Raw genomic sequence first — 14,380 nt, forward strand, 5'->3', positions numbered from 1 at the left:
AACACAAAATTCTTACCTGGAAGTGTTCAGTACCCAGTTTTAAAACTGGTTTACATTTCTAGTTTGCTTGAACAAATCTGTATGAGCCTTTCCTGATTCCTTTACTTCTCAGGATCCTTGCTAACAGTATTACACACATGTCTGATTACATTAGAACCTTCAAATGTATGTGCATAATTTCAATTTCTAAGTTCTTCTAGACTGTCCAGAATTAGTAGCATTGCCTCTCTTGAGCACTTAAACAAGAACTTGTATGTTTTTTCTAGCCTTACCTAGACATCTCACATTCTAAAACAAGTTATTAAACCAAGCAGATCTAATCCTTATAGAAAAATAGGTTTATTGAACAAATGCATGGGCAAGCACAAAAGAAGAGCCTACTTGTACATTTAGCAGCCAGAAATGAAAAGCCTTGTTTAGATTATTTTCTTTTAATCAGAGTCTAAGAAAATCATTTGAAATGTCAAGGAAGTGCTGTTCATTTTTATTAATTTTTTTTCCCCTTAGATTGGTATGCATGTTACATTCCCTGTCTTCCTAACATTAGGTCCACCTCAAACATTCTCCATCAAAAACAGAACCAAAAGAACATAGCAAAGTTAGCAATCAAAGTTAGATCCACATGCATCAGGTTAAAAAAGGGAAAAGGGGAGAAATAAGCATGTCTAGTTGTCTCCCAGGGGTTCCCCATATTTTGCATAGCGTTCGTGTTCCACGTCACTCAGCACATTTCGTTTCTTGCCAGGAGTTCCAGCCCCGACGTCAGTGCGAGGATAAGTTTGCAATTTGTGCAATTCTTGAGACAATTTGCCCAGCACACAAGTACTCAGACTGGCACAGCGTTTGGAAATAGGTCTATCCAGGCTGCAGGGGGAAAAAAAAACATGCCCAAAGGAAGAGAAACCTCAAACATGCACATTCATGCATTTCTTCCCTAGAGAAATACATACATACAGTTAGTAAACTTAAAATAAAAACAAAAAATAAACCCTCCACATCACATTCCATGCAAGGAAAGTTCATACAAATGCAGTCTGAAGAAAAACGCTGTCTTTCAATGAATTCAACTTTGTTGAAAAGCAAGTTCATTAGCCTTTTGGATGCTCACAGTCAGAGGTCAGTTTTACTTCCCATGTATTCAGCATGCTGTTCAGCCTCTCATACATCACCATCATGCTTTGCAATACAAATCCTGCTAGGATAACGCAAATGCTCTTGCATGCCTTTGGTCTACAGGGGAGAGCAGCGCTGCGTGCACTGGGAGGAACACATCCCCCCTGCCAGGGACTTACCATGCCTTACAACAGCATGCACTTTTGCGACAGAGAATCCAAGAGTGACTGAATGGCCCCTAGCACTCCCACTAGGAAGACGTACCTTTTGCTGTCATATTTTAACATAACCCTCTCATTCAAGCTCAAGTCGCCCTCCACTATCAGTTGTAAAAGACAGGCAGACATAGGTTAACTGGATGGAAGCCGTTCTCCTGATACCAACGTTAAGATGTCTCTGCAGTATCATCCTTTACCAGTTAGGTGACCACTGTTAGCCACAACCCCAAAAAAAAAAGAAAAAAAATCCTGACCTGCAGACCATCTGCTCAGATTGCTCTTGCTAAGTACAAACCATATAACATTCTCCACTGCCCTTCTTCTGCCTCAGGACTGCAGTCCTTACCTGTTCCCTTCAGAGGCTTGCTCCAGCTCTTCTGCTGTCATTTGTATGAACTCTTTCACCAGTGCATTTAATAATCTCCGAGCTTCGTAATCACTGAGCGTCACTCGATCTGTTATGGACTCCAAGCCAGGTCTAAGCAGAGGCAAACAAAACAGGGTGAATAAAACCCAGATTGCTGCAGAGAACCACACACAGGAGAGAGGGGTTTGTCACACAGTATTGCATGTCATTGACAGTGTCTTTCACAGGTGTGAATATGGAAAGCATCCTCATGCACAGTATCAGATGTTTTATATATTAAAAAAAGCCACAGTGCCAAAAATGTCATCAAAGAAGCCAGCTCTCTCTTTCACTGAAGTCTATACCCCTCTTAGGTGTCTAAAGAACATCAAGTATTTTCATACCATTCAGATACAGTGACAGGACCAGCTTCTTACCTGACTGGGGCTGCCTGGAAGCTATCCATCTGGCACACCACCAAGGCATAAACAGCAAGGAAAGATGAAATCTTCAGCACAACCATGATTTCCTCTCTACAAGAAAGAGGTACATCAAGAAATGGCTGTTTTCCAACCCTCTCAGTCCTGCAAGTTCCACCAAAGAGGTCATCACTTCTTAGCCATGAGTAACACAAATATTAACAGCCTTTTTTTAGTATTCTTAAATATTACCTTTCCATTTCTTTTGAATAGTGCTATTACCAGTCAAAAGTAATCATTTGGGTTTTGGTCAAAACCAAAAACTTTGGTTTTCTCAAAAAGATTAAGATAACTTAGCACTATTACAGGGGATATAAATGCAGCTTTCCAGACCTGCGGTTCTGTACAGCCATCTGCATTCAACTTACTACAGACTTTCCCTCAAACCGATGGAAAACACGTTTCTCTGATTAACTCTTGCATACAATGTCATAGTGCATCTGACATGAACAGGTATAGCGTTGGGACACAAGTCACATCAGAAAATAAAGAAATTGTCAGTATTTAATATTTTTAAGAATGAAGTGCCACTGCCAGCACCTTACCTGAACTGCTTGCTTCCTGGCAAGGAATATCCCAGTTCAGATTACACTATGAGAATTACATAGTTTAATTTCAATAGCTATTTCTACTCTGAGGCCAAAACCAGAATAAGTTAAAATCTAGTCACAAGTACAAAACCTATACAAAAAGAAAAAAAAATATCTGCTTTGAGATACACCTCTTTATCTCACAGCATCAATGTCTTAGACTCTGATCTAACACAGATCCTTAAGTACCAATCACACCAGGTTCCAACCCTCGACAGGGCTCACCGGCACGAGGCCCCTCCCGAAGGACGCCCTGCTTTCCCACGCGTCCCCCGCGAGGAGCACCCGGTCGGGTACCGGGGTTAGCTCTGTACGGCGAACCGCCCGCCCGCCCACCCAGAGGGACACCCCACGCCGTGTCGGCTGGAAGAAGGAACAGAGAGACCGAGGACCAACTTTGTCCCACGCTCCTTGCACACGCGTGCACAAACACACGAATGAAGAAGGCATTACGGCCGCGGGCAAAGCTCCGCATCCTGGGAGGGAAATAGAACGGGACTTACGCTACCTGCCGCAGGCAGGGAAGCGGTGCGGTGCGTTGCTTACCGGCGGGGCGGAGCGTGGCGGAGTAGGAGGCCGGTTGAACCGCGGATCCGCCGTACCACTCTGCGCCCGCCCGCTCCGCTTTATACCTGCCGCCGCTGCAGCTTGCGTGGGCGCCCGCGCGGGGCCGCCAGCCAATCACCGCCTCGGCCGCCCGACGCCAAAGCCCGGTTCGGTAATGACGTCATGCTCCGCTCCACGAAGGTCCCATTCACAAAAACACCCCGTCGGGGGGGGGGGAGGCACTGCGGAGGAGACTGGGGGGCCATTCAGGACGCAGGGCTGCGGCCCGGCCCCGCTCCCCGCGGGATCGCTCACGCGTGGCGACCTCTGCAGCAGAGGGACTGCATTGCAGAGCGGGTGCGCTCCCTCCCCGGGATTCCCCCATACCCCGCCCGCCCAGCAGCGACTTCAGCGGGGAACCCGGTCGCACCCACCCGCCCCGACAGCAGCTGCGCTTGGGCGGGCTGGGGTCCCGCGGGAACCGGGTCCGGGCAGGATGTGCTGCCGACGGGGACACCGCACAGGAAGGGCTCCCGGCAGCCGCCTCCCCGGGGCTGGCGGAGCAGCTCTGAGTCCTGCCTGAGGGGCGCACCCCGGGCTCCCCGCTTCTCCGCCAGGCTTGCGGCCGGCATTCCGCCGCTCCGCCCGGAGCAGGGACCCCTGGCACCTGCGAGCGGCCCCGCGGCGGCAGCGAGCTGTTCCGCGGGACCGGTCCTTGGCGTACCCCGGGGCTCTAGGACCATTATCATCACAACTCCAAGGGCAGGTGCAGCGCCTTTCCGCTCACGGAAGAGGCACGGGGGAAGGGAGAGTCACCTCCCCCCGGCGCAACGTGCAGCCCCGCTGGCGGGGATTACCGGGCAGCTGCCCGCCGCCCATACATCACCCGCGGAGGGCCCTCTGTCACGGCGCAGCGGCGCTGCACCTGCCGCGCAGGATGTTTTGTTTGCCCCGGTGGCCTGTTTGCCCAGGAGCGGCAAGTACCCGCCCGGCGGCGGGGGGGCGGCAGTGGGGAGATGCGACGCGACATGGGTGGGAGAACACAGCTGTCAGCCGAGGCGGGCGGGGGCAGGGGAAGGGAGCTGGCCGGGCGGGCTGCTCTGCAGAGTCTGGAAGCAGAAAGCCCTTCCAGCGGCCCGCGGGAGCCGGGGGTGCCTTCCCTGCCCACCGTAGGGCGTTTGCCGAGGACGGCGGCATCTGTATGAGCCACCGGTGAGAGTCCCCCGGCCAGGCCCGGTGCGGCTCCGCCCGTCCCTCGCTCCCCTCCGCAGCCGTTGGATTTCCACGTCCCCGGCTGCTGTGGCACCACCCGGTGAGTGCTGCCCGTGCCGCTCCGCTGCGGTCAGTGTCGCCGGCCCCGGCGGGGATACCGCAGCAAGCGGAGCCCCACGCGCATTGCGCGGTCGGGTCGTGCCTCACAGTGGGGCAGGTATCGAACGCAGTTACATTGCTCGTTTCGCCACTTGAAATGAATTGGGGGGGCTCTCCCGGGGAGCCCCCGGCGTTTTTTCGTTTTTGCTTTGCAGACACCGAGGTCACGGGTGGCTCCCGATGGCAGGAGTTGTGCGTTTCACCGGGAGGTGAACAGCCGCGGGGGGAACCGCTGGGCCGGTGCCGCTTTGTTGATGCGAGTTTAGCTTTGAAGTTTAAAAAGGAGCACGGACATAGTGAAAACGACACCGCGGGTCGCTGATCACCCCGTGGGGGTCTCTGCTTCCTTCCTTGGCTGTGCGCTTCTAGGGGTGCAGCAGCCGCTGCCGCCTGTCTCCCCGCCCCACCCCAGGCCGGGGGCGCCTCTTCTCCGCGCTCGGGTTGCAGAACGACGATTGCAAAACCGTTTGGGTTCTCGGGGTTGGGGTTCTGGGATTTTGTCTGTTTGTTTTTCCAGGTGACGAGTAGTGGTTTGTTATTGCCTAACACATCTGAGTACCTTTCATGAGTTACAGCCCTCCGGGGTGGGGGCGTTCGTGCGCTCCTACCTGCCGCGCTTTCCCGCTGCCGCAGCGATGGGCGGGCGGGGAGGGCGGTTGGGTGCCCAGGGTGCGGACTGTGACGGGCGCCAGCTCTCCCCGTGCACCCAGCACCATTCGGAGGCTGTAAGTACAGTGCCCGCCGCGGTGCGGGCTCGCCCCGAGGCTCCTCCCGCCCGCTGCCCTGCCTCGCCGGAGGGTCGCCGCTCAGCTGCCCTCCCTGGGAGGCTTCCTCCTCCCCCCGCACTGGCAACTTCAACATTTCGTTGTGAAGAGCAGCTCCATCGCACGTACGCTCACCACGGGAACCCCCGGGAGAAGCAGTTTAAGCATTTGATTTTAAATCTCCTGCGTTCGCCCGACTCCTGCTCTGGTTTTCAAGCTTGTTTTTCTGAGGTTGCACTTACAAACATCAGGTGGCACCTAAAGAACCGGCTCAGCATCGCTTTTGCTGTTTTCACTTGACTTGTACAGCTACACCACCAGAAATAAAGTGTAGGGACTTGACTAGGCTTCCCGTCAGATATTTATCTCTAACATCACTGTCCCTTCTCCTCATCCTGTGTTGTTAATCATTCGCATTCCCTTAGGGGATTTAATTACTCTTGTCCACATAAAGTATTCCTGATTTAACCTTAAAAAATGCAGACGAGTCTGGTGTAATAGCATGTTTCGGTGCTTCAGGGAGGAGAAAGTGAAATTTCATCTTGTGGTTGATGCCAGGCAGTTCAAGCCCTTATCTTGCCAGTGCGACTCAGCCTCGGGCTGGAGCCTGCAGCCATTACAGTTTCAGAAGCTAGTATTTCCACTTTTTCACAGACAAAAACCCCAGTAAATTTAAAGCAACAGGTACGAATGCCACTTCTGTGCATGTATAGATGAAATAGCACTTGGATGTTGGCAAGCACTTCTGCTGCTTCTTGCCAGAGCTCATGGAGGGACTCCCAGCTGGAAGGCTTGTCCTGTTTGTTCCCCTCAGCTATACGTCATCTGGTGTCACCAGATATATTTTCTTTCTGCAAACCTCTCTTCCTTTCTACATAAGATGGAGAAGAAAGGCATTTGATCAGTTTGTCTATTTTTGAAGCTGTAGAAAAGACAAAGATCAGAGTCACAGGATAATGGTCTCCTGTTGATGGATGAATCCAAAACTAGAGGTTAAATATCCATGGAAAAAGTAGCACAGAGGGATATTTTGGAGCACTGCACTAAGAAAGCAGGACATTTACAAAAACAATCTGCTCCAAGGAGCTTGTTCTGCTCAATGTATCAGGTAAAATAATCAGTGTGTATAGGTTCAAAGCAGATAAAATGAAGAGCTACAGAATTACTGGATTTATTTATCTGTTTATTTATGAAATCAGATGATCTAATGCAACCTGCAGCTCCACGTAAAAGGAATTTCCTCTTCAAATAAATTAATTTGTACGCAATAAGAAAAAGCTGTCCTATTTTAAAGTTACTTTTTTTCTCTACATTAAATACAACTTCTTACAGTATTCTACTGTTAGATATTATTTAACCAGTACATTTTAAAGTGCAACCATTTTTTCTACTGTAAATATTGCCATTCTATCATCAAGCCATAGACTCTGCAGTGAAGTTAACTGTTTCCAGCTGACGTGCTGTTAAACAACAACAAAAACATTGCATCTATATGTTGTATTAAGATTTTTTGTTCAATAATAAAATGTAATTCTTCAAGATAGACAAGACAGAGAGCTGCATGGACAAAATTTCTCTTCCCAAGAATGGTTTATATCTGACAAGAAGGGACACTACAGAAAGGAAAGGGTCAACAGTGACAATGCTACAATCCATTGACACAGTAAGTTCTTCAAGAGGGAGGTAAGCATGATTCAGTTCTCTGCTCTCTCTAAGCCTGTTCTTCACAGTACATAATTGCACCTTTTTCAGATAGGGACAATTATGATAAAGGCAGCTGTGAAAATCACATGGTTTTACTTTATGAGGAAAAGCTGGGAAGTTACTTATAGGTGTTTCTGGTGGATGCCTGGGGTGTCTAATTCAGGATCTTGTCTCCTCAAACAGCCAGAAAGCACTGCCACGTAAGAAGCCTCTACAAGCTACCTGGGGCAAAGTGAGCACTGTTGAGCTCCTGTGAAAGCATCCTTCCAACAGATTATTTCATTGTAATCTGCTCTGCAGGAAATTATGTAACTAAGGCAGAGTTAACAACATGGTGCTGTTATAAAAGCAAGCTGTATGTTAAACAGGAGTATCATGCTTAGGGCCCGAGAGGTAATCCTTACACTCTGCTTGTTGCAGTAGGATCTAGACCTGCAAGTGTCCTTTGTTCAGGACAGCATGCCAAAAAGACTTCGGTGAGTTGGAGAAGCTCCAGAGAAATGCCAGTAAGAGTTATCAGAGATCCCATAATATGATTTAGAGAACAAGCTCAAAGACTGGGGAAACAATGAATATACAGAAAGACTATGGGATAACAAAAATAGAAATACTTGCCATGAAGCACTAATACTTTACACTATGGTACTAGATTCAAAATAACAGAAATATATGGGCTTAAAAGGCAACAAAGGAGATGCAACAGATTAGAAAGAGCTTTCTACAATTGAGGTTAATTACATGTAAGAATAGGTTGCATTGCAGTTACGGCATATCTTGCACTGGAGGGTTTTATGGCATAGTAGTGTAACATCTGTCAGGAATGACAGGTATAGTTGATCAGCTCTAGGCAAGGAACATAACTAAATACGTTCTCTTCATATCTTTGACCTCCAATTTCTGTAATTCTGTAATTTTAATAGGTAGAGACTGGCTTAAACTCTGAAATACAACATAACACCTTACTGATCACCCAAATTTTTGTTAACATTTGCTTTTGCAAAACTTGCATCCTTAATTGGTCTAATCCTTTCCTTAATTCTGCTTCCGTAGCATCCAACAGGCCATCTTCAGTTTTACAATAAGCTCACATTGAGCTTATCAACACAATTAATATTTTACCTGTCTCTCTTGTAGTTCAGTTTGAATTTGGCCCAAAAAGGAAAGACTCTTTTTTTATAAAAGTGCAGTATTTCCCTGAGAGCAAGAATGATGATGTAGATTCCAACACTGAAGCATTTCCTTTTTAATGGACATTAAATCTGGGTTTAGGCTGCTCCAGTGACTACTTCTGAGAAAGTGAAACAGCTGCTGAACTAATTACTGAGGAACCTATGAATCAGTCTGGAAGCACATTTTCTTCCAAAATGCCTTCTAAAAGCTTCCAGACTGATGTACGGGGGACATTTTCAACAGAAGATCAGTGTTGCACTGTTTTATTCTCATTGAAACATTTCCACTAAGATTTTTTTGTTCAGTAGCTTTTGTAGTAGTCTCCTGTATATACTCAAAATCCAGCACAGAATAATCTCTTAAAACTGGGCCACACTGTCCTGCACTGAGGTTTGCTTGGCAAGGCAGAAGGGGCAGACCCACAGGGAAACGAAGCTGGCTGTGGCTTAGTTGTCTTCTGTCCCACATTACCACAGCTCAGTCTCCAAGCAGGTTCACAGAGGATCAAGCCCTATCTCATGTTACCTGGCAACACTCTTACACCCTCTAACAACTGCCAAAACAGCCATGCTCCAGCCTGACCTCGTTCTTTCTCAGGCTGCACCTCCAACAGGCTGAAATGGGGGATCCCTCCAGAGGAACTCACAGCTCACCAAATACAGCCAGGGTGAGACCTGTGGCATTACCAGGGTAGCACAAAGGGGATGAACTATGGAGAAAAATCTCACTTTGAAAATATTTGAAAACTGGCATCTATTTCCACTTTAGTTTTATGCATTCTGAAGGTGAGACAAGAGTTGAACAAACTCCTTATCTGGAAAACAATCTCAGAATAGAAAACTAACCTTGTTAAGCAATAGCATTGTTATAAAACTTGATTGCTTGCACAAGTGTTATGCTACTATCTTATACATCATCAGAGCATGTCAGCAAAAATAGGTGAGAAATTACATCTTAAGTCCTTAGGGTGATCCCATGCTTGTTCTTTACAAGATATAAGAAGGGTGGAAGATCTCATGTCATCATTTCATTCTTTCTCTTGGTAGTACTGAGGTCTGCATAAGCCACAGTGTAACGGTGTTCTTCCCAGTCCCTTCCAGGATCATTCAGTTGTCCTGGCTTTGTTAGGTACTACAGCAGTACATCAATACATCCCTGCTGCCCTCTGCGTGAGGAGGACCAGGTTCAATTGTTTCCCAGCTGGCTGAGAAAGGAACTTGTGCAGGGGCAACAGTTTAGCTTGTACCTTCTGCTAAATCCAGGACCAAAAAAAGATCTCTCCCCTTTCAGTGCTGGTAAAGAGTACATGAAGGCAAAGGCTATTACGACATAATATTCGCTAATCTACTTACAGCAGTTTCTGGGAACCAATAGTCGTATGAGACTAACAATTAAAAACATAAATTTCTCAATTTATGCATAAAATTGACCTAAATATACTCCGAAAGAGCCAGCAAATAAAATACGCCCAAACTCTTTTGAAGCTACAATTTTTAAGCCAGTGTCATAGCTTCCTGCATCTGCCTGACAAAAAGAAAATGTTCAGGCACAGTAGGACTGTGATTGAGAAAAAGAGCTTTTTTTCAGCAACTGATCACCAAATTCACAAGGGAAAGCATTAGATGTGGTTTTCTGTTTTATCAACTCTGTAAAGCACCAACATTATCTTAGTCTTAGCTAAGGAGATAATTGTAACATAGAAATTGATTGTTTGCTATGATGATAAAGATGTGTTATAAAGAGATAACATAAGTGTGATAGGTAACATCTACACATGACTCTAAACATGTCAGTAGGCTTATGAAATTAGTTTCCTCACTGAGAAGCATGCTTACTTTGGATATAACTATACAGATCTCTTTCTTTTTCCTGCCCTACCCTCAAAGAAAAGGAGGAAAATCTTTACATTTCTGGCTATAAAGAAGTTGTTTTCTTGTATGACATTACTTCACTGGACAAGAGACATTGTTACAGGAGTGGAAAGCACTTCATCCTGATCAAAGCTTACCTTGTTTTCTACAAATGCAGCAACAATGTCAGCACTAAAAAGTAAGAAAACCAAAGCCTGATTCAAACGATAGCTGAATAAAAGTTTGTGAGATATTTAATGGAATTTGGGAACTAGTTAATTTTTCTCCAAGACTGCAAGATAATAACCATCAGGATCTTAACACCATTACTAAAAGAACAGCCACATTTGCCAGTTCATTTCTTCAAAAGTCAAAGCTATATACATAAATGTGTAGTCACTCCCCATGAAATAATTGCTTTCTGCTTTTCTTGAGAAGGCAGGAACACAATCATTTCCTGTTACTTGACTGTCTCCAACTTCTCCTTATAGAATTTACAATGCAAAGTCATTGTAAATCTTGATGACTAGAATGTTTTAGCATTTAATAAAGATACCTGCTTTGATGGCTTTTTTTTTTTTTTTTTTTACTCAGATATAATTTTTATAATTGAAATCAAAAAAACTTTACACATCCTACAAGTTTGCCATTTGATCATCCATGACTAAGATGAGTAAAACCTTCCCAAAGGAGTAATTTGGTACAAGCTGCCCCCACACTTGGGATGAGAAGCAGCACACACAAAAGGATCAGTCAGAAACTGGCAAGGAATCCTGCCCTTGAATAGCCATTGAAGTCTTGCATCCCTAAACCTGCATTCGTAAGTGATTTCATCTGTCCACAAGGGTTTATTTATCACTTACTTTTGACAACTTTGTCATATTTATCCATGCTGGTCCTCTTTTTTCTCCATTTAATCATGCACCCTTTAGATGTTCCTGGATCTTTAAACTTGGCTGATTCACCACCTTTTCCATTTATCTTGACCAAAATGGATTTCACTGTTCTGCAGTCATGCTCTTCTGTTTCTCTTCCTCTGTTACAATGGATATCACCACCATCTCTTCTCCATCACTAAGGCTCAAACACTATAGTAATGTTAGTGGTGACTGTTCTCTCCCCTGCTTGAAGATAATTGCTAAATCTTGTCTGCTTTTTCCCCCATACAAATCTATTTCTTCCATTCTAGCCAAACATTTGGACTTTTCTTCTGTATCTTTTTTCCTCTTGGGTCTTTCATATGCTCATTTTTTCCCTGTTTTTCCCCTTGAAAACACTTACTGCCAAAACTGTCAATCACCTTTCCTTTCTTTTCCTGCATAGACGCAGTGGAAATCATGATCATTTAAAACTTGGAGTGCATGCTAAGTATTACACACTTAAATGACAGAACATTGAAGATAAGCAGTAAAACCATCAAAGCGATAGTACCTCTTCTTATGTTTCCTCAGACACTTTGGAAACTATGCAAGTATCTTTGAGGGAAGGATGAGAGGATGAAGTGCCAACCTCTTTTTTCCAAAGACAGGAGCTTATCTACAGAAAGTTTTACATCCTTCTAACTGAGACTGCACTAATAACAGTATGCATGTACACCATACTTTAACCTTAAATGCACCAATAATCTGGCACATTAATGTTTCTACTCCAGTATAGTCAAGAGCAGTTTAATCTCACAAGTTAATTCTGTACAATTGTCTGTAGGCTGTTAGTCTTTCTCACACTGTTTTGAAGTGTTTTTCTGACCAGCCAATCTGTGTACCTCTAGTCACCTGAATATGCTGATCTAAAGTGTTTGGAAACACCTCTCTTTGTTTAAATGTGTGTAAGTAATCAGGTTTTAATCTATCTGAGTTTGCCTGCTTCAGCACAACTTCTTAAGCACATTGTGTGTCTTGTTTCAATCCTCGGCCATTTCTCCTTATTATTCCTCTGGCTCAAGCCAAGCTGAGGTCCTAAATCTCTTGCTCTCTGGTGAGAAATCTTAAGGCTCTGATATTGAAATATTCACATTTCTTGCAAATATGGCCAAAGTAATTCAGTTAAGACACCCCCTAACAGTATCATACTGGAAGAAAGGATGAAGAAATAACATGGGAGAAGAATGAAATAAACCTCTGGCAGTGCTCAAGCTGCTTCTTTGTACTCTGACAAACTGGGTAAGATTTGGTAAAAGAGGCTGGCACTGACACATGCTTTACAGGCATTTGGCAGCTGGGACAAAGAAAGATGCTGAGGCAAATAAAACTATTTGTTGCATGAAGATTCACCTGAAAGTTAAAGATTGTCTCTTTACTGGCTTACAGAAACCAGCACAAACCCTGGTCCAAACAACTCCATGTCAGTGCATGACAACACAAAGGCATTAGCAACTGTGGCTGAGGAAGCTGGGTCAGCATTGTCACACTTGCTTTCATTAAAAGTTACTGGTGTATTGTTCTGTAACATACATGTGACTTTTATCTTTCCTTCTCAATCTGCCCAACCTAGGCAAACATGAGTGAGTACACTCTTTGAATCCTGTTCTGTCTTTACACTTCATACCCTCACTCTCAATTTATTCAGCAAGTGCCCAGATAGCCAGATTGACTGCCCTGAAGCCAGATTTCCAGCCAAAAAGCTGTACTTTGTCACTTCCCAGCTCCCCTCCTTGTTCTCCTGTTGCACCCACCACTCTTACCTCCTCTTTGTACTCCCAAAGTGACAGCCTTCACTGTTTGTGTTCTCAACCACCTGCCTTCTGAGCAGCACCTTGGGGTCCTCCTCAGCTTTTGTGCCATGTGCTCGCAGGTCAGTACCACCACATCTGAAGCAGAATGTCCCATCACAGGAAGATACTGGTAATTAAGGATTCAGTGACTAGATTATCAAGTACATAGTGCATTTTCATCAGTCAAGTTATTACCGAGCTTCATCAGCATAAATTCTTTATCAGTTTAGATCTTATTAGCATTCATATGAATCTATGTAGGGATACTGAATTCAACAAAAGAAATCTCAAGTTGGAAACTCGTAGCATAGAAATTTTCACAGGGCAGAAGTGCTTCTGTAACATAAAATTGCTTGTAAAACAGCACTACTGTAACAGCAAAATCAGAAAAACCTAAGTTTTGCATGAAAAATTTCAGCAGGATGTCACACTGCATAGCAGCATTGCTTCCTTGGCTCTGCAATAAATGACCTTGGTCTCATCAGCAGCTCAAGCTTTCTTTCCCAAGGCATCATCCCACTGAGTAACAATAGCCCTTACATATTATGTATGTGATTTTCTTGCTGCTTGATCACATGAATTGGGAACATTTCCTCCTGTGCAGGGAGGCTGGGCCCGTTTCCCCCTTCCTGCCTGCTGCAGCCCTCCAGTACTGCTGTTAGCTGGCTTATAGGGCCTGAGGACAGGCTGTGCAATACTGGGAATGATGGGCATGATGTGTGAAGCTGCCACACACCCGCCTTCTAGCAGAAATCGGTCAGATACACAGATTTCCTGTGCTGTCATTGGAGAGGGCAGAGTGGGAAACAGACAGTGGGATGCCTTGACTCAAGGCCACACAGGCTCCAAGAGGCTCTGGGAAAGACACCCCAGAACTGTGGATTTTTGCTTCCACAGAGACTGAACAACGAGCGAGTAACTTCTAGTTATTCTCACTTGTCAAGGTCAACACATGCAGCACGCAATCAGCAGCGCTTCTTCAGCACTTCACAGACCCGAAAGTAGAGACTTTAACATGACTCCACAAAAAAAAGAGCAAAGGCAGCCCGCGTGGATACGGAGACCTGTTTTCCGCACTCGGCAGGCCCCAGAAGCCAGCTCAGCTCAGCTCAGCCCAGCCCAGCCCGTCCTAGCCCGTCCTGTCCTGTCCTGTCCTGTCCTGTCCTGTCCTGTCCTGTCCTGTCCTGTCCTGTCCTGTCCTGTCCTGTCGGGTCCCGGCCCGGCCCATTAAGCTCCGCGTGCCACCAGCTGCACCGCGGGCCCGAGACAACCCACTGCCGCGCCCCCACGGGCGGCTCCGCTAGCCCCGCTACCCGCCTGACGCGAGGGGCGGAGCTGCTGCGGGCCAATGAGCCTATGGGGGAACTGCCAACGCCCAATGAGGCGGTGGGTCGGGGGCGGTGCCTGGAGGAAGCGCTGTGGCGGCGGCGGCGGCGGCGGCGGCGGCGGCCGGGTCGATGTGGCCGGCGAAGGAGGGTCCGGGCGCGGCGGCACCGGGCAGCGGCGCCTGCCTGCTGCT

General features: G+C 46.3%; 1 protein-coding gene across 1 annotated transcript; it reads right to left on the reverse strand.

The window, feature by feature from the left end:
- Positions 1-320: 320 nt before the first annotated feature.
- CALCA (calcitonin related polypeptide alpha) lies at positions 321-3,444 on the reverse strand. Its single transcript, XM_057418239.1, has 4 exons — positions 3,293-3,444; positions 2,115-2,210; positions 1,678-1,809; positions 321-864 (listed from the first exon to the last, which is right to left on the reverse strand). Exons 2-4 carry the CDS (start codon positions 2,198-2,200, stop codon positions 666-668), a joined length of 417 nt encoding a protein of 138 aa, XP_057274222.1. The 5' UTR covers positions 2,201-2,210; positions 3,293-3,444; the 3' UTR covers positions 321-665.
- Between the last annotated feature and the right edge of the window lie 10,936 nt (positions 3,445-14,380).

Source organism: Pezoporus wallicus, unplaced genomic scaffold, assembly GCF_028554395.1.
Source record: "Pezoporus wallicus isolate ANWC-B61680 ecotype Strahan unplaced genomic scaffold, APGP_CSIRO_Pwel_v1 contig_2025, whole genome shotgun sequence".
NCBI lineage: Eukaryota > Metazoa > Chordata > Aves > Psittaciformes > Psittacidae > Pezoporus > Pezoporus wallicus.

Excerpts from the sequence above, each read along its gene's own strand:
- CALCA (XM_057418239.1), bottom strand. The coding sequence starts at position 2,200 with ATGGTTGTGCTGAAGATTTCATCTTTCCTTGCTGTTTATGCCTTGGTG. Across the intron at positions 1,810-2,114 it reads TTCCAGGCAGCCCCAGTCAG|ACCTGGCTTGGAGTCCATAA; the intron begins GTAAGAAGCTGG and ends GCCTCTGCTTAG. Across the intron at positions 865-1,677 it reads CAAGCCTCTGAAGGGAACAG|CCTGGATAGACCTATTTCCA; the intron begins GTAAGGACTGCA and ends TTCCCCCTGCAG.